At 39.3% G+C, this 21,070-nt stretch overlaps 1 protein-coding gene across 1 annotated transcript; it reads left to right on the top strand.

Moving 5' to 3' along the window:
- Window positions 1-2,789: 2,789 nt before the first annotated feature.
- On the top strand, window positions 2,790-21,025 carry LOC140731520 (calpain-A-like). Its single transcript, XM_073052990.1, has 6 exons — window positions 2,790-2,969; window positions 5,666-5,797; window positions 7,310-7,454; window positions 13,248-13,431; window positions 18,811-18,991; window positions 20,915-21,025. Exons 1-6 carry the CDS (start codon window positions 2,790-2,792, stop codon window positions 20,942-20,944), a joined length of 852 nt encoding a protein of 283 aa, XP_072909091.1. The 3' UTR covers window positions 20,945-21,025.
- Window positions 21,026-21,070: the final 45 nt, after the last annotated feature.

The following is a 21,070-nucleotide window of genomic DNA, read 5'->3' on the forward strand; positions in this document are numbered from 1 at the left end:
AGTTCCCTTACCTCACTATACTTGCTTCTACCTCCTACCCAAGATCCACGAACCTGACTGTCCAGATAGGCCCATTGACTCTGCCTGCTCTTGCCCCACTAAACTTGTTTCTTCATACCTCAATTCCATTCTAAGACCCCTTGGTCCAGTCTCTTCCCACCTATATCTGCAACACTTCTCATGTTCTCGATCTCCTCAATAACTTTCAATTCCCTGGCCCTGACCACTCCATTTTCACCCTGGATGTCCAGCCCCTATACACTTCTATCCTCATCAAGAAGACCTTAACACTCTCAGCTTCTTTCTCAATAAAAGAACCGATCAGCTCCCCTCCACCACCACCCTCCTCTGTCTGGCAGATCTGGTCCTCAACCTCAACAATTTTTCCTTCAGCTTCTTTCACTTTCTCCAGACTCGAGGGGTAGCATGGTCACCCACATGGGCCCAACTATGCCTGCCTTTTCATTGGCTACACAGAACGGTTCATGTTTCAAGCTTTCACCTGTAATTACACCTGTAATGCCACTCTTCCTCTGCTACATTGACAACTGCACTGGTGCTGCTTCATACAGTCATGCTGAGCTCGTCAATTTCATCAACTTTGCCTCCAACTTCCACCCTTCCCTTAAGTCCATTTCTGACACCTCTTTCCCCTTTCTCAATCTCTTTGTCCTCTATCTCTGGAGACAGCCTGACTTTTATAAACCTACTGATTCCCACTGTTATCTTGGCTTTACCTCTTTCCAACCTGTCTCATAAAAATGCTGTTCCCTTTTCTCCGTTCATTCGTCTCCACTCCATCTGTTCCCATGATGTCCTCCTTCAAAGAATGGGATTTCCCTTCCTCCACCATTGATGCTGCCCTCACCTGCATCTCCTCCATTTCCTGAACACCTGCTGTCACTCCATCTTCCCATCACTTTAACAGTGATAGAGTTCCTTTTGTCCTTACCTACCACCCCATGAGCCTCCGCATCCAACACATCATATTCCTCAACTTCTGCCATCTGCAAAGAGATCCTACCACCAAATATATCTTTACCTGCCCCCCCTCCACTTTCTGCAGGGATTGTTTCCTCCGTGATTCTCTTGTCCCTTTGTCCCTCCCAGCACTATCCCTGCAAGTGGCAAAGTGCTATACCCGCCCATACACCTCTTGGACATTGATGTTTCCATACTAGAATGTGATACAGTCAGAATACTCTCTGCACACCTATAAAAGTTTGTCGAAATTTTAGGTGACATGCTGAATTTGCCAAACTTCTATGAAAGCAGAGGCATTGACGTGCTTTCTTTGTGATGGCACTTTCATGCTAGTCCCATGATGGATCTTTTGCTATGATAATAACACCCAGGAATTTCAAGTTACCAACCCCTCTCCACCTCTGACCCCCCTAATAAGGATAGGCCCATGGAGGTTTCTTCCTCTTGTAGTCACTGCTCAATAAAGACTGAACAAGTGTCCTAAAACTACTTGTGTCTCCTAAAATTTATACTTTTTTAGTACTTATCAGATCTACAATAGTAGAGCTCCAATCAACTCAGCATATCATATTCTCCGTGGAGTAAAGAAGATTGAGAGATATACCATATCATAACTAGCTATGTTGTTGTTCCTTTTGTGGCATATCAGGCGGCATTTTTGCCATTTCCGTAGAATTTGATTTTTTTTTACAAGACCGAGTTGCTAGCTCAATGCTCAATGCAGTACGGATGGACAGAGTGCAAGGAGCTGGCTGGATTCAATCACCTCAAAGTCCAGTGCTAATACCACTATACCACCGGGTGGCTATAACCAGTTATGAGGAGAAGAGCTGTTCCCAAGATTAGATAATTCAAGGGCCATGAGAAACAGGTTTGAAATTTTCTGCAAAATGTACATGCGGTGTGTTGAAAAGCTTGAGCACTTGGAATACATCGTCTAAAATAATGGTGGAAATAGAATCAGTCTGGTCTCCAAAAGGGAGTTGATAGGCACTTGAGAGTCAATAATTTGCAAGGTAATGGAAAAAGAGCAAGGAATGGCACTGATGGGATTGCATGATTAGGAGCCTATCTACACTGAATGGGTTGAAATGCCTCTGGTGTTGTAACAGTTTTATTATGTTCTGACCATATTAATGAGCGTGTTGTATGAGCCTGCCTAATACAAAAATAATGCCACATTAACTTCATACAACTTCAGAAAAATACATTTATTTTTTGGAAATATTAACTGCCTTCAATTGCTTTCTTTGTGGGGAGCATGGGGTCGGCAGCAAACTTGAAATGAATAATTGGTCATTTGCCAGGCTCCCCCTTTCACATGCACAGTACATTAGAAAAGGAGCGATTGCAATTTTCTCATCCAGCAAGTTATATCTTCTGTACTTTTACAGAGCAACATTAGTTACAAGCCTTCAGGTCGAAAGGCTGTTTGCGATGACATGCATTGACGACAAGGTATTAAAGCATCCAAATCAAGATTTTTTTTGGTGGGTGGGGTGAAGATGAAATAAAGGAAATACATTCTTGAAGTGCCCTTCTCAAAAGGAGGGCACTGTGTGTGCATCATCTCATAGCAACAGAGGAAATGGATCATAGTTCATTAAAAATCTTCCAGCATATCTTATGACTATCTGAATAACAGGTATCACTTTTAACTTGAGTGACCAGCGAAAGATGCAGATTTGATTTAGCACTGAATGGGGAACAGTTGCTCATGTACCCATACAACAGTAACCCAAATTCATTTCTTGCAAACTGATGTATCCTTGGAAAACAATGGTACGGAGAAGAGGGTGCTATCGATGAAAGTGAACAACACACGTACAGTAACAGACCAGAAAGCAGTCAGTGAGAAATGGAATATGCTCACTGGGGAGGTGAAAGCTCTTCTAGACATTTGTCCAAGGAAGAATGATATAGAGGAACTATTGAATCAAGTAAATGAAATGCTGAAAATAGATGACAATCTAATTATTGAATCGGTAATTGTTTTAATCTACTGTTTTGGTCAAAACTTTGCCTGGTTTACATATGCTACCTTTTCAATTTGCTTGTAATTTGTCCTTGGAAGAGTTAATTCTTGAAACTTATTGTTTTAATTTTTATGCACAAACTTCTCAATGTTGTTCATCAAGGTGATGTTAAATATATTATACTATCCAACTCCTTTGGTACTTATACATTGACATGATAGCATTGTTAGTTTCTTTCCATATTGATGTATTATTTAACATAGATAACACCACATTCTTATTAATATCTTTATGAACTAAAATGTAATTCGAAGGTAATGCTGTTTAACCCTGTGACAACACTAATAGAGAGTCTTAATTTTATAATATTCAGAATGTTATAAAAAATAAACGAGCACTTCAGACATTATTTCTAAATCTGCCAGTTCTATTTCTGTTTTGGGCTACCAATTATAGTGTAGGGAAAACGGCACTGAGATTATAAAATGTTTTGCATGTTAAAGTTTGGTGTTATATTATTTTGTCAGTTTTTATTTAGCTTGCTAACTTGCATAATACCTACTTGTCACATTAAAGCAAATACTGATTACTACCTGGTGATTGGTGGGACTAAATTGAAATGAATATTCTGCAAATAATTATAGGGCATTAAAGTCATTTTAGATAAGATTTATGCTAACTGTAAGCTCTGCAGAATTAATGTAATCAGATGGGAAAATTTGTCCCAATATTTTCTTTAATTTTTCAATTGTCACTCTAAAGTTCACAAATTATAGTTATTTAGTGTGCCTTTGGCTTTTTAAAATATGAAATATCAACAAGTGTTTTTTAGATCCTTGTTACTGCACTGCAGAGCTATTGGCCTACCTGTTCCCATAACTAGAGCTACTGCTGGCAGGCGAATCATAGTTACAAACAATCTTGCAAGCCACTGCAATACAATCTTATGCTGCTTTCCCATTACAAGCATAGAGTGAGTTTAACATTATATGATGCTAAATATGAATGTATTTTTGTTGTCAGGGACTACATTGACTCTGAATTTAGAAACCATTAAGGTGTGTGTTGATGCTACTGCTAAGGGAGACAGACAGTTTAAAATCATGTGTGCCTCGAGTCAGGAGCCCAAAAATTAAGAACATTTTAATTTATACAGTTCTGTGATCATGCAACTAAAGTTATATATATCTGATATCTTTACAGTTAGACCTGTGTTCAACCTTATTAACCTGTATTTTATTAATACAGAAGAAAAGGATTACTTCTATAAAACAACATAACTAAATTGCATTGTAGATACTTTGATAATTTATAAAAATTTAGATATCGAGATTGCTGATGTAATAAAATCTTCAGAATTAGGTTTATTATCACTGATACATGTCATGAAAATTATTGTTTTGTGGCAGCAGTACAGTGCAATACATAATAATAAATATTATCAATTACATTAAGAAAAATAAACTTAAAATTAAATATTAATCAAATATTTAATTAAAAAATAAATAAGTAATGCAAAAAGAAAGCAGAAATCTTGCATATCTTTAGTGTTAACCATATATATTTTGAGAATTCATGGACCACATTCTAACCTGAGCTTTTGCCTTACAAAATTAAAATCTGTTCTAAACCCTAATTGACTGAGATCGTCGTCACTTGTAACTTGGATCATCAGTAGTATGTACTTTTATGTCAATAGAACATTGCAGCTTTCATAACAAAATGGTAATAACATTTCATTTATTTTTTTTAAAAAGGGCATCTATTGATCTGTGACCTGAAATTTACAGATTAACTTCTGCACAGAGACAAGGAAGTGCAATTGCCAGAATTTATTTGAGAAATAAATTCTGGCCTCAGAATAGAAGGATGTCCATTTAGAACAGAGATGAGGAGGAATTTCTTTAGCCAGATAGTGGTGAATCTGTGGAATTCGTTGCCACAGGTGGCTGTGGAGATCAAATTATTGAGTATATTTAAGACAGGTTGATAGATACTTGATTAGTCAGGGCATAAAGGCAGGAGATTGGAGCTGAGAGGGAAAATGGATCGGTCATAGTGAAGTAGTGGAGCAGACTTGATGGGTCAAATGGCCTAAATCTGTTCCTATATCTTATGGTCTTACAGTAAATATCCTAATAGGGAAGCAGCAAATAAACAGATACTCTGCTATCTCTACGAAAAGTTAGACCCCAATCTGTTTTATAGCAAACATGAAAACTTAGCTAATTTTACATACTGAGGTTAAGTTCAAGTTGCTGAATTATATTTAAGTATTCAAAACAAAAACAGTGGTCTGCCATTTATATGGAATGTGAATAACTATTAGATTTTCACTGTGAATTGCAAACTTATTACAGCGCAAACACTAAATTTAAAAAAAAAAACCTAAATCACAGTAAAAGAAAAAGATGAGTCCTATTGCTGGACCATTTCAGTCCATAGGATTGGATTAACAATGCACAAGAATAGTTATTCTGTATGGTGTATTTAAAAACTGATAAAATGACACAATGTCATTTCTTCCCTGTATTTTTAAATCAACATCGCTTAATTAAAACTTATGGTAAAAGTGCAACATTTTTGAGTGGTTATATGCTGGTTCATAAGCACAGCAATTTTGAATTAATAATTTTATTCTGATAATATCCATGAATGCTACCTTCCTTTAGTATCATTGTACTATTGTTTCTTATTTTATTCAGAACTATCAGAACATTATAAAAGAACTTGAGATGACTGGGGAGCTCTGGGTAGATCCTGAATTTCCTCCTGAACTTTCATCACTAACCTATGAACCAGTAGCCCCAGAAGAAATCAAATGGATCCGTTCCTTGGTAACTACAGAATGGTCTCACACTTGTTGGTCCTAGGTATAGTTTGTTACTGTCATAAAAAACAATCGTGCTAAAATGTACTGGAGATGAAACAGCTGAGATCATCTGGATTTTCTTCATGATGTAGAGGTATAATAAACGTTGGGCAACAGTGCAAAGCGGATTATACTGTGTATCAGTTAGATAGAATAGAGTATTGATTAGTCAGTGAAACTCTTCCCTTTTAACGTGGACAAATTTTAGTCCTGCACTTTGTTACAACAATATATTGGCTTTTCCTTCCTGTAGACAATTTACAATGGAAAAGAAATGATTCTAGCACATTCCTTGTTAGTTTTATTTAAATTTATATATCTGATGGCAAATTATGAGGTGACTAAGTAAGATGAAGATGTTGATATTTAACAGTGTCAGTAGGAATGTAATAAGGGATTGAAGGATAAATGTTATGGGAGTGTTTTTCAAAATACCAAACAGCAAAGCTTTCCTTAGGTAATGATTAGTTCTTCTTGAATAGCCATAAGGCTAAAAGATCCTCAAAGATCTTACAAACAAGAGAAAATCTACAGATGCTGGAAACCCAAGCAACACACACAAAATGCTGGAGGAACTCAGCAGGCCAGGCAACATCTATGGATAAAAGCACAGTTAATGTTTCGGGCCAAAACCCTTCGGCAGGACTGGAGAAAAAAAGCTGAGGAGGAGATTTGAAAGGTGGGGGGGGGAGAGGAGAGAGAAATGCCAGACAATAGGTGAAACTTGGAGGGGAAGGGATGAAGCAAAGAGCTAGGAAATTGATTGGTGAAAGAGACAGAAGGCCATGGAAGAAAGAAAAGGGGGGGGGAGAGAAACACCGGGGGGGGGGGTGATGGGTGGGCAAGGAGATAAGATGAGAGAGGGAAAAGAGGATGGGAAATGGTGAAGTGGGGGGTGGAGGCATTACTGTAAGTTTGCGAAATCAACATTCATGCCATCAGGTTGGAGCTACCCAAACAGAATATAGGGTGTTGTTCCTCCAACCTAAGTGTGGCCTTATCACAACAGTAAAGGAGGCCATGGATGGACATATCAGAATGGGAATGGGAAGTGGAATTAAAATGGGAATTAAAATGCAAACATCTTGCACGCTCTGTAAAAGGCATCTGATTTCTCAAACACTTCTAGCATTTTCTGTTTTAATTTGTAAGCGATTTGCAGCATTTACATAAGAGCCCTACCATTAACTTTCTTAAAATTTATGCTTGTATCAGCTTTTTTCATCTCTCAAATGAAGTGCCTTGATACATTTTCTTAAATTAAAGCTGATGTACGCAGTAGATAATCATGTAAATGGAAATGGTTAAGGCTAAGAGGAGTGATGGGGTGGGGGATGGCAGAGCTTTATCACGGACATGATGAACTGTATTTTATCCTTAATAAATTCCAATTTGTACCAATTCATTCCTCTGTCTTGAAATACTGAGCAGTGGAGTAGGATTCTACTTATGATAATCCCTGATTTCTTTGGTCTAGGACCTACATGAAAGGCCTTACTTTATGACAGATGGAGTTAGCAAAAGTGACATTGTGCAGGGTGAGCTTGGAGACTGCTGGTTTTGGGCATCAGTGGCTACTATAGCCAATTATAAAAGATTAACAGAACGAGTTATTCCATCAGGTAAGCATTCCTATCTAAAAATAGAGATTTTTGGTGTACTATTAGTGTTGTAGATTTCCAGATTAATGTTTAGTGTTTGCTTTTTTAAAATTTAACTATAATTAAAATTTAAAAATTAAAGTTATGCATCTATCTTATAAGTACTGTATATTAATGGTCCCAGGCCATCATCCCAGAATTGAGGCCTTTGAGGGTGATTCAGTGTGTAGCAGGTGCCCAGTTGCCAGGGGAGAATGCCTTTAAGGTATGATGCCCCTCTTTTCATGCTGCTTAATGATGTGTCAGCAATTGCACCAAATTGAATGCAGTGTCATTGTGAACCATGAGTTCTTGTTACAGCACGTACAGTATTTCTGGGTGTAAGTCTCCTCAGCATGGGTTAAAATATCTTTTGGCCAATTCTCAGATACTTTGTGGGGACCTAAATGAACAGCAGTTTAGCACACTAAAGAAGGCCAAATCCAATTTCTAAGCACAAGTATTTGGTTTTGGAAGGGTTAGTTATGACTGCATTCACTTACTACACTCTGGCATGACTTCAGCACTAGCTTGGAGATGTGCCAGTGGTATAAACAGAAGGATTGTTATCCCATTTCACTGACAGATTATACTTGATGAAATATTCATTCTTTCTAATTCATTGCAACAGCAGGTAACATGGTTGCATATGCAAACCATGCATTTTATATAGGGCAAAGGAAATAAGTTGAATGGAAAAACAAATTTAAAAATCAACCAGACATGTTTTAAATTTACACTGTACATTCATGTTTCTAATTTATAAATGAATAGTAGATCAGCATTATTTTAAATTTTAACATCTAGCAAATAAAATACAATTCACTGATCATTATGATAAATGACAACTACATTAAATAATAAAAGATATTGAGATGTATGAAGAATCTCGAACAAGGGGACATAGTTACAAGGTTAGAGAGTGGTCACTTAAAACCCATGCACATAGGAACAACACCTTAAAGCATATATGTCAAACTCAAGGCCCGCGGTGGAATTATCTTTGGCCCGCGAGATAATATCTAATTACTATTAAAGCTGGCCCCAGTAATCGAAGCGCCTATGGCGTATGATATGGCTAATGCTGAGTTTATTCAGGTACCAGGTTTTCAGGGTTTTTAGTGTTTATTCGGCAGTCTTGCTCGGCAGTCTTCTTCATAAGAAACGGAATTTGTAAAGTGAAACACTTTGTAGTTATAGCAGAGACTGAGACACATGAGAGCAGGCTGAAAAAACGGAGGCAACGAAAGCTGCGTTCGCACGCGTCCGACTGATCCGGCCCGCATGAACCTGCATTTTGCTCAATCCAGCCCGTGACCTAAAATGAGTTTGACACCCCTGCCTTAAAGAGTATAACGAATCTCTGAAATTCTCCACCTTACAGAGTGTGGAAGCTAGATCACTTGGAGTACTTAAAGAGGAAGTAAGTGCATTTCTGATTGATCTGGGCTATGGGAATTGAGGGCTATGGAGAACTAGCACAGAATAGGGGGTAAGGCTTGATTATACTGAGGGCCAAGTGATCTCGATCCTCTTCTAATTCCTCATTTTTTTATATGCCAGTATTAAAGCCTCGAAGAATATGTAATTGTTTTAGGTGCCCATTTCCCTGTTTGACAAATAAATACATCTCAAACTAATACTCAAAATAGTATTAATTCATTTTCTTAGTCTAAGATGCCAAAGGAACTGCAAGGTTATTATTCAAATGTTAGGCTTAGTTAGAGCTAGCATTTCTAGTAGTAGCCAGCTCCCTAAGAGATTGAATAAATGAAGAAAATATTTATGATGTTATTCCATTCAAACCCATTGCATTTGCAGGGAGAAATTGCAGGGAAATTCCATTGAATATGCTGATTCTGAAATACTTGAACGTGTGAGAGATTTGCTCTTGTTTATCAGTTCTCCACCACCTGGTAATTAGTATAGCATTCAGCTAAGACACAGGTGTGATTCAACCTGTCAAGTGCACTTAATTAATATCTTAATACATCACAAAATCCCAGTGGCGTTCTTCCACAAGTGCAGGCTTGTGTGAAGACTTTGGTCCAACAAGTCTGAATACACGATAAACAGAGAGTTACGGGTAACTGCCTGAACATGAGAATTAATAAATATGTCTATATTCCATTTTAAACATCTATTGCCATAAGTGTCAATACATTTTGATTAAGGCATAATTTTTTTTGAAAATTGCACTTAGTCTGCCAAGTTACTCAGTGTATTTGCTAGTATCAGAATCTGAAACAGAAATCAGAATCAAGTTTATTATCACTAACATATGTCATGAACTTTATTGTTTTGTAGCAGCAGCACAATGCAATGCATAATAGACTATGAAATCCAATAGGAATATACTGTATATGTAGTGCAAATATAGTGAGATGGACTATTCTGAAGTGAATCTCACATGGACCATTTTGACATCTAATAGCGGAGGGGAAGAAGTTTCCCTAAGACATTGAGTGTATCTTCAGGATTTTGAACCTTCTTCCTGATGGGGTAATGAGAAGAGAGCATGTCCTGAGTGGGGAGGGAGGTCCTTAATGATGGTGCTGCCTTTCTGAAGCATTGCCTTTAAGTCGTTACTTTCCAGGAAAGCTTATTATAATTATCATCAGTTAACCTAAATTTCTCTTGTATAATTTGTAGTGTATTTAATATTTCAGTAATATTTAAGAAATACTATATTGTTTGATTTAAGCATTCTAGTTCATTTCAAATAATACATTATGGATTATATGTAAGTGGCGTATGTCATCATGGCACCCGGTGATACATGCACACCTTGCTTAAAAAAATAAACTAAGACTCTCATCTCTCAGCTTCTGTGTCTTTCTTTTAATTAGTTTTGATGTTTTTGAGTTACAAGGCATAACATAATTAATGATTAGAATCTCATGTTTGAAGCTAAGTAGGTTAGTAGAATATCTTCTGGTTCGTATTACCTATCATGACAACATCAGGCAATGAATCCCTCCATATACTGAAAGTAAATAGTAAATGGAAAGTAAAAGTAAACATAATATTGATACATATTTGAGTGAATAATATGTCTGTTCATCCGTAAAATATTCCTTGCACCAATATAAGCAGCATTGTACCTCATGCAAGCTCCATAGGAGCTTAGAAAGTCTTGCAGACTCTCTAGGTAATCAGTCAATGAAATTGGCAGAGGTGGTTTTCTAACATTCTTTTGGGGTATTTGCTCCTGGTGGACTGCAATTAAGGCTAATGAGCCCTTTATAATTGGGAGGGGAACTCTTGCTTAATTTGTACATAAGTATCCATTTCCACAGTGACTAGAGCTTCAACTTTGAGTAGGTCTGTCTGGAATCTTTATTTTCCAACTCGAGGGTGTGATTACTGCCACAAGAAGAAGGTTCGCTTCTTCCCTCATTGCAATGTATTGGTAGAATTAAGTCAATCCGACTGTTCTCTAATACATCACAAAGTAATGAATGTTATAGAACATAGAACAGTAGAGCACAGTGCAGGCCCTTTGGTCCACAATGTTGTGACGACATTTTAGCCTACTCCAAGATCATTCTAGACCTTCCCTTCCACATAGACCTCCAAAGGAACACACACAAAAGTTCGTGACATAGACCTCCATTTCTTTCATCCATGTGTCTATCTAAATGCCCCTAATGTATCTATCTCTACACCACCCCTGCTGGAGTGTTCCACACACCTACTACTCTCTATGTGTGAAATAAACCTACTTCTCAATAGAGCCCAAGGGCAAATGACTGGTGCTTCACACACCAGGATGTTGGCATGGCAACATAATCCTAATTCAGTTTTAATGGGCAGGTGAAAAGAGCTGTGGGGAGAGTGAACCGAGATGTGTAATATTGTGAACAACCTAGTAGGGTGGCTAGGAAACAAGTCCTTTTCACATTAAAAGAAGCACTTGTTGTGCTGTAGCCCATAGGACAATGGAGGAGGATTTAGAGCTGAGTTCCCACCCTGGGGTCCACAGACCCCTTGCTTAATGGTATTGGTCCATGACATAAAAAGGTTGTGAACCCCTGATTTAGAGTGATTGTCTTTCTCAATGGCTGTGAATTCATTGAGTTCCCTGGGCAATGAATCTTTATGATGGTGATTCAGGCAGTTCCAATATTATTGACTGCATTAGCCACCAAGTCTAGCCTCCATCTTTCGCTCACAATCATATCTTTCATTACTTTTCCTTTATAAGCAACTATTTTATTTACTTTCAGCTTAATGATTCCACATCAACATTTCTCTGAGGTTTTGAATTTTCATCTTTATTGTAAAATATTTATTTTTCAAAGCTCCACTTCAATTTATTTTAAAAATCTGTGCTCTCATGTTAGCAAGAACTTATGCCAGGTATGCCCTGAAGCTGTGTTATTTTCTTAGTAGTATCATCTAGAGAACCAGCAAATGAGTCATAAGCAGAGCAAAGCTTTCCATTTGAAATATTTAAGGTCAACAACTCTCCCAGGAATCCAGCTGTCAGCTCCTGCAGAGAAAAATGAATGGGGGAAGATAGAATAGAGTTCCATCATAGACAAAATGGAAATTATTGCTCTTCATTATGAGATCATACCTAATATTAACAGTTTTACATTAATTCATTTGTATTACTCTTTGAAAACTCTTAAGGGGAATATTAATTATTTAAACTAAAGGACGAGGCAAAGAAATCAATGAATTTTCTGAAGTTCATTAATGACTTTTTTGTATATACAACCTCTCATTCTGGATACCCCATAAATGGAGTAATTTTTGTTTGCACCTACTCAAACAAAATCTTGCATTATTCCCAAGATCACCGCCAGATCACAGCATTCCCTAACCTTCTCTAGAGATATTTATGTTTCTGTCTATTTCACAGGATTCAGGTTGTGTAACCCTTACCCCAAATTCCAAAATCCATAAAACCCCCAAAATCCAAATTTTGTTTTGAGTGCTGATATAACGTCACAAATCGAGAGTTCCACAAGACACTGGGAAGGTTCCAAAGTGATGGGCAGGTTTCTGTGTACCACAGACAGTTCTGAGAAGTGGTCTCATATATATAGTGAACAGAAATGAATGCAAAAACACTGCATAAAGCCGAAACTGAAGGTCTTGATCGTGTATCGTCAGTGGTGGGGCAATCATAAGCTGATCGTGAAGCAAGCAAAGATTTATCACGACAAATGAAAACAGAAGGTACTTATGAATATTCAGTGGGCTGGTTGTAGAAATTTAAGAAAAGACAGAATTAAATTTCTAAAGCATTTGTTGATCATGAAAATCTAATACCAGAACAAACCTACAATGCTGGTTGTTCTTATACCTTACATAAAATCAAAAAAAAGTGAAATACAAATTCAACGTACTGTAACTTTTTAATCAAACACTGCGTTTTAGGTGAAGACTGAAAGCTTGTTGTTTATCAATAACTGATTCAGGTATTCTCCTGAAGCTGCTTTTGTTACCCTGCACACATTATATTTTCATTCTGTTAATTGTATGTAATAATTTTTTACTGTTAAGTACATATGTGTGATGAACAAGTGCAAGACAAGGACTGCTTACTGGTAACACATAAATTCAGGGTCAGGAATGATGACGATCCCAAGCTTTCTCATTATATACCCAAAATCCAAAACAATTCCAGCCCCAAGCATTTCGGATAAGGGGTGCTCAACCTTACAAGCACGTACGGTATGATGATAAATTGCTTTAGTTATTGAAAGTCATTTTGTAACTTGTAAAGGGATGACTCTAAATTGAATATCTAAATGCTTACAGGTCAGTTTATCACTGGCAGTTCTCCATACTATGGAATTTTTCGATTCCGATTCTGGCAGTTTGGGAAGTGGGTAGAAATCTTGGTGGATGATTATTTGCCAACAAGGAATGGAAAACTTATCTACGCCAGATCAGAAGCGGACAATGAATTTTGGCCCTCACTTTTTGAAAAGGCATTTGCAAAGTAAGTACATCAGATCAACCGATTGTCAGGATTGTGTTGAAAACTTAAAAGCAAGAGAAGCAGTGAGGTGCGCTAATGCATGAGAGCTGACACTCTGCTAGTCAAATCCTTTCAACAGAGCATGTTCAACAGTGCCGGGGCTGTTTAATACAAATGCTTTGTTTTTTGCTACAAATCTTGGGATAGAAAAAAACTGCAGATGCTGAAAATCTGAAGTAAAAACAGAAAATGTTGGAAAATATCAGCAAGTCAGGCAGCATCAGTGGAAAGGCAAACAGTTCATGTTTCAGGTCAAAGTTCCATTTTGTGTGTGTTGCTTAGATTTCCAGCATCTGCAGATTTTCTCATTTGTCATCTGAAATTCATTCACTTAGATGCCTTAGGTCTGTGATATGGTGGTATAAGACAAGAGACCAGAAGATATAGGAGCAGAATTAGACCATTTCACTCATCGAGTCTGCTCTGCCATTTCATCCCCAATCTACTGCCTTTTCCCCGTATCCCTTCATGTCCTGACTAATCAAGAATCTATCAACCTCCGCCTTAAATATACCCAATGACGGCCTCCACAGGTGCCTGTGGCAATGATTGACCACTCTCTGGCTAAAGAAATTCCTCTTCATCGCCATTCTGAATGGACATCCCTCTATTCTGAGCCTCTGTCCTCTGGTCTTAGACTCACCCAACATAGGAAGCATTCGCTACATCCACTCTATTGAGGCCTTTCAACATTTGATAGGTTTCAATGAGCTCACCCCTCATTCCTCTGAATTCCAGTGAGTGGAGGCCCAGAGCCATCAAATGCTCCTCATATGAGAAGCCTTCCAATTGCGGAATCATTTTTGTGAACTTCCTTTGAAACCTCTCCAATGTCAGCATATTCTTTCTTAGATAAGGGGCCCGGAACTGCTCACAATACTTCAAGTGAGGCCTCATCAATGTTTTTTAAAAGCTCGACATTACATCCTTGCTTTTATATTCTAGTCATCTTGAAATGAATGCTAACATTACATTTGCCTTCCTCACCACTGACCTCGCCTGCAAACTAACCTTTAGGGAATCCTGCATGTGGACTCCCAAGTCCCTTTGCACCTAAGATTTTTGTATTTTTTCTCTATTTAAAAAATAGTCCATGCTTTTATTTCTTCTACCAAAGTGCAACCAAAGTGCATGACCATACACTTCCCGACACTGTATTCCATCTGCCATTTCTTTGCCCATTCTCCTAATCTGTCTAAGTAGCCTCACTACTTTATCATAACTACCTGCCCCTCCACCTATCTTCGTGTTGTCTGCAAACTTGGCCACAAAGCCATCAAATCTGTCATCCAAATTATTGACATATAATGTAAAAAGAAGCATTCCCAATGCAGTCTCCAATGGAACAACGCTAGCCACCGCAATCCACATGGAAAAGGCTCCCTTTATTCCCACTCTTTGCCTCCTTCCCAATCAGCTAATGCTGTATGCATGCCTGTATCTTTCCTGTAATACTATGGGCTTTTAACTTGTTAAGCAGCCTCATGTGTGGCACATTCTGAAAATCCAACTACACATCAATCAATTCTTCTTTGTCTACTGTGCTTGCTATTTCTTCAAAGAATTCCAACACATTTGTCAGGCAAGATTTTCTCTTAAGGAAGCCATCCTGACTATGGCCTATTGTATCTTGTGCCTCCAAGTACCAGGAAACCACATCCTTAACAATTGACTCCAGAGTCTTCCCAACCACAGAGGTCAGACTAACTAGCAAGTAATTTCCTTTCTTCTGCTTGAAAAGTAGAGAGACATTTGCAATTTTTAATTCCTCCAGAACCATGACAGAATCAATTGATACTTGAAAGATCATTACTAAAGCCTCCTCAGCCACCTCTTTCAGAACCCTGGTGGTGTGTTTACATCTGGTCCAGGTGACTTCTCTACCTTTAGACTTTTCAGTTTCCAAAGAACCTCCCTAGTGATGGCAACTTCACACACTTCTGACCCCTAACACTCTTGAACGTCAGGTATACTTCGAGTGTCATCACAGTGAAGATTGATGCAAAATAAGTATTCAGTTCGTCCAGCATTTCCTAAACCCCATTACTACCTCTCCAGCATCATTTTCTAATGGTCCGATATCTACTCTCCCCTCTCTTTTACACTTTATATATCTGAAGAAACTTTTGGTATCCTCTTTAATATTATTGGCTAGCTTAACTTCATATTATACCTTTTCCTTCTTAATGCCTTTAGAATACTTTTTTCTCTTTGGGATATATACATATATCCTGCACCTTTCGAATTGCTTCCAGTACTTTCAGTCATTGCTGCTCTGCCTTCATTCCTGCCAGCATTCTTTTCCAATCAATTTTGGCCAATTCCTCTCTCATGACTCTGTAATTCCCTTTACTTGGGAAAGTTGATCCCTTAGTGGGCTTAACCAGGAGATGCTCTAAAAAGCCATCTCGTAGGCATTCTAGAAATTCCCCCTCTTGGAATCCAGCACCAACCTCATTTTCCTAATCTTTCTGCATATTAAAATCCCCGAGGACAACAGCCCTTTTGACATGTACTTTCTATCTCCCATTGTAATTTGTAAACCACATCTTTACTACTGTTAGGGGGTCTGTATATAATTCCCATCAAGGTGATTCGATCCTTGCAGTTCCTCAGCTCTACTCACAATGATTCAACACCTAATACTATGTCACCTCTTTCTAATGATTTGATTTCTTTTTTTTTACCAACAGAGCCACACCACCCCATTTGCCTCCCTGCCAGTCCTTTCGATGCAATATGTATCCTTAGACATTAAGCTCCCAGCTATAATCTTCTTTCAGACACGATTCAGTGATGCTCACAATGTCATACATGCCAATCTGTAACTGTGCTACAAGTTCATCCACCTTACTTGTTATACTGCGCACATTCAAATATAACACACTTGGTCCTGTCTTCACCCTTTTCGATTTTGTCAATCTTTTATGTTGCAACCCATCCTGTTGACTGCAATTTTGCCCTATCATCAGCTTCTCCTTGCTAGGCATCTCAATACACACTGCCTCTGTTTGTAAACCAGCTACCTCATCCTCAGCGCCATTGCTCCACTTCCCGTGCCCCTGCCAAATTAGCTTAAACCCTCCCGAACAGCTCTAGCAAAGCTGCCCACAAGGATATTGGTTCAGATGTGACCGGTCTCTTTTGTATAGGCCATGTCTTCCCCAGAAGAGATCCCAATGATCCATAAATTGAACCCCTTGCACCAGTTCCTCAGCCACACATTCATCTGCAAAATCATCCTATTCTTACCTTCACTGCTATGTGGTATGGACAGCAACCCAGAGGTTACTACCCTGATGGTCATATTTTTTAGCTTTCTACCTAGCTCCCTAAAATCCCTCTTCAGGATCTCCTTACCTTTCTTGCCATTGGTGCCAATATGTTTCAAGGTTTCTGGCTGCACACCCTCCCCCTTCAGAATGCTGTGGACCCGATTTGAGGCATCCCTGACCCTGGGTGTCTCTTTCTCGTCTCTGTTCTTCTGACTATGGAATCCCTTCTCACCTCTTCACCTCTTTTTCCTTCTGAGCCACAACATCAGACTCATTGTCAAAGACCCGGTCACTGAGGCCCCCCTCCCTCCCAGTCAGTTGTCCCCTTCAACGGTATCTAAAGTGATATACGTATTATCGAGGGGAATGACGACAGGGGTACTTTGCACTGGTTGCTCATTTCCCTATCTTCTCCTGACAGTCACCCAGGTACCTGCCTCTGGCAACATAGGGGTGAGTACCTCCTCGTAGCTCCCATCTATCACCTCCTCATTCTCCTGTATGAGTCAAAGGTCATCACACTACAGCTCTAGTTCCTTAATACATTCTCTGAGGAGCTGCAGCTCAATGTACCTGGTGCAGATGTGGTTATACAGGAGGCTGAAGCTCTCCCAGAATTCCCTCATCTTACATATAGAACAAAATACTGCCTCTGGAGCTAAAAGACTCCATTTATACGACCATAGACATAGGAGCAGCATTAGTCTATTCAGCCCACCGAGTCCGCTCTACCATTTCCTCGTGACTAGTTTATTATCCCTCTTAACCCCATTCTCCTGCCTTCTTCCCATAACCTTTGATGCTGTTACTAATTAAGAACTTATTAATCTCTGCTTCAAATATACTCAATGGCTTGGCCTCCACAGCCATCTGTGGCAATGAATTCCATGGATTCCCCACCCTATAGCTAAAGAAATTCTTCCTCATCTCTGTTCTAAAGGGACATACTTCTATCCTGAGGCTGTGCTCTTTTGTCCTTGACTCCACCCACTATAGAAAAGATCCTCTCCAAGTAGGCCTTAATGTACATACATTCTATCTGTTGAAATCAATAAAAACAAACTTCTGAAGTGAAATACATTGCAAAGCCACTTCAATAGTATGTGCTTTTCAAATGACCAAAAACAAATTCATGAACTTGTTTATTTGCATTTTCCTGTCATGTTTTGCATCGTGCATTCCTGAGCTTGCATTTATAATAGAAGGCTTCGACTGAAAGTTACACTGCAATTATTTTCCTGATAGAAATGGCAGATGATATCATTACAGTGTAATTCTAATTTCAATAGTGATTTCAAATAAGGGAATCTTTTAATAGAAATGTAAGAATAAAGATATGTATAACTTTAAAATTTGAACTGAATTGTCCTGACAAAATCTTGGAGATATCTACTCAAATTATGATAATAATTGTTCGTTCATTATGTGCTGTGTTGTGTGACATGGGCGATCATGGTCTTTCCATGACCATAATTGTTCTTGGCAAAGTTTTCTACAGAGGTGTTTTGCCATTGACTTCGTCTGAGCAGTGTCTTTACAAGACTGGTGACCACAGCCATTAGCAATAACCAGGACTTGTGATATGCAGCGGCTGCTCATACAACCATCTACCTCCTGCTTCCATGGCTTCACATGACCCTGATTGGGGTGGGAGCTAAGCCCAAGGCTAGCTGAGGGAAGGAGCCACTTACACATCCTTTGGTAGAGACATATCTCCGCCCTGTCATCTGTATGATAGTAATAGGTAGTTTTAAAATGCCAGATTCCTTCAAGTATTCCAGCTTTTCCTGAATCTTACCCCAGATTTTGAAGGGAATTGAGTGGAGAAGTAGAACCAGTGGGAATGTTCCAAGAGGAGGCATTAACACAATGACCCTAATGATCACTGTCTATGATATGAAACAATATGAATGTAATTTGCACTGAGCTTAGATGTCTCCTCTGGTGACATGGAGATTGACAACCACAAGCTTGCTTTGCTTCATGCTGTTGAACATTCTCCGTGCCAGCCATCAGATGGATTGTGAATTTCGGTGCTGTTGTTTGCCCACATTTTTCCCAATAGGTTACACGGTTCATATAAAGCAATTGAAGGTGGATGGACACTGGATGCTCTGACAGACCTCACTGGTGGTGTGGGTGAAATTTACAGATTTTCGGAATATACAGATAGGTTTGAGGAACTATACGACCATCTTGCAGCTGCCTCCAGGAAGAATGCTCTAATGACCTGCGGAACAGAAAAGGTAAGGCAGGTGAGATGGAATCACCTTGAGCTTCCATAATCAAATCAGGAGATTAAGCAGAAAATTCCAAAGATTTACTATCTTCTGTATGAGGAAATTTCTGTTCATCTCAGTCACCCAAGGGAAACTTCCATTCCTTTGCCCACTCTGTCAAATTTTTCTGTAATTCAGGAAGGCTCCTCTCATTCTTTAAGGTCAATGGAGTACAGGCCCGGTCAACTGAGTGCCCCCTCATCAGTGTTTTCCCAAGAATCTCACAGCCCCTCTCAACATTTCTTCTCTTTTCTCCTCCATCTGCATGACATCCAAAATCACTTGGATCCACAAAACTCTTGCTCCACTACTTCACTTGCTTTTTAATATGGGCTATCTCCCCTCTAACTTTCCGTCAAGATGAAGAAAGTTGACCTGAAATGTCAATGTCTATTTTCCTTCACAGATGCTGCCTGACCCACTGAGAACCCCCCCCCCCCCCGCCAACAGCATCTTATAGACAATAGACAATAGGTGCAGAAGTAGACCATTCGGCCCTTTGAGCCTGCACCGCCATTTTGAGATCATGGCTGATCAATTCCTATCAATACCCGGTTCCTGCCTTGTCCCCATATCCCTTGATTCCCCTATCCAGCTACCTATCTAGCTCCTACTTGAAAGCATCCAGAGAATTGGCCTCCACTACCTTCCGAGGCAGTGCATTCCAGACCCCCACAACTCTCTGGGAGAAGAAGTTTTTCCTTAACTCTGTCCTAAATGACCTACCCCTTATTCTCAAACCATGCCCTCTGGTACTGGACTCTCCCAGCATCTGGAACATATTTCCTGCCTCTATCTTGTCCAATCCCTTAATAATCTTATATGTTTCAATCAGATCCCCTCTCAATCTTCTTAATTCCAGTGTGTACAAGCCCAGTCTCTCTAACCTCTCTGCGTAAGACAGTCCAGACATCCCAGGAATTAACCTCGTGAATCTACGCTGCACTTCCTCTAAGCCAGGATGTCCTTCCTTAACCCTGGAGACCAAAACTGTACACAATACTCCAGGTGTGGTCTCACCAGGGCTCTGTACAAATGCAAGAGGATTTCCTTGCTCTTGTACTCAATTCCCTTTGTAATAAAGGCCAACATTCCATTAGCCTTCTTCACTGCCTGCTGCACTTGCTCATTCACCTTCAGTGACTGATGAACAAGGACTCCGAGATCTCTTTGTATTACTCCCTTACCCAACTCTATACCGTTCAGATAATAATCTGCCTTCCTGTTCTTACTCCCAAAGTGGATAACCTCACACTTATTCACATTAAACGCCATCTGCCAAGTATCAGTATCTGCCCACTCACCCAGCCTATCCAAGTCACCCTGAATTCTCCTAACATCCTCATCACATGTCACACTGCCACCCAGCTTAGTATCATCAGCAAATTTGCTGATGTTATTTTCTATGCCTTCATCCAAATCGTTAACGTAAATGGTAAACAGCTGTGGTCCCAATACCAAGCCCTGTGGCACCCCACTAGTCACCACCTGCCATTCCGAGAAACACCCATTCACCGCTACCCTTTGCTTTCTATCTGCCAACCAGTTTTCTATCCATGTCAATGCCTTCCCCCCGATGCCCTGAGCTTTGATTTTACCCACCAATCTTCTACGTGGGACCTTGTCAAATGCCTTCTGAAAATCGAGGTACACTACATCCACTGGATCTCCCCCATCTAACTTCCTGGTTACATCCTCGAAAAACTCCAACAGATTACCGTAGTCAAGCATGATTTACCCTTGGTAAATCCATGCTGGCTCGGCCCAATCCTATCACTGCTATCTAGATATGCCACTATTTCATCCTTAATAATGAATCTTGTTTGTTATCTCAGGAATAATTTGATAAATCTTTGTAATCCTTCTATCTCAAGGATATTTCTTCCACAGGTGGGGAGAACAGACCTACGTACAGTATAGCAATCGCGCTTCAGTGCCAGCAGTAAAGATTGGAGTTCGATCTCCCTCTGGAGGCTACATTCTCCCTCTGACCGTGTGGGTTAACTTTGGATGCACCAGTTTCCTTTCGCATTCTAAAGCTGTATG

Source organism: Hemitrygon akajei, chromosome 8 (genome assembly GCF_048418815.1).
Source record: "Hemitrygon akajei chromosome 8, sHemAka1.3, whole genome shotgun sequence".
In the NCBI taxonomy this organism is placed as follows: domain Eukaryota; kingdom Metazoa; phylum Chordata; class Chondrichthyes; order Myliobatiformes; family Dasyatidae; genus Hemitrygon; species Hemitrygon akajei.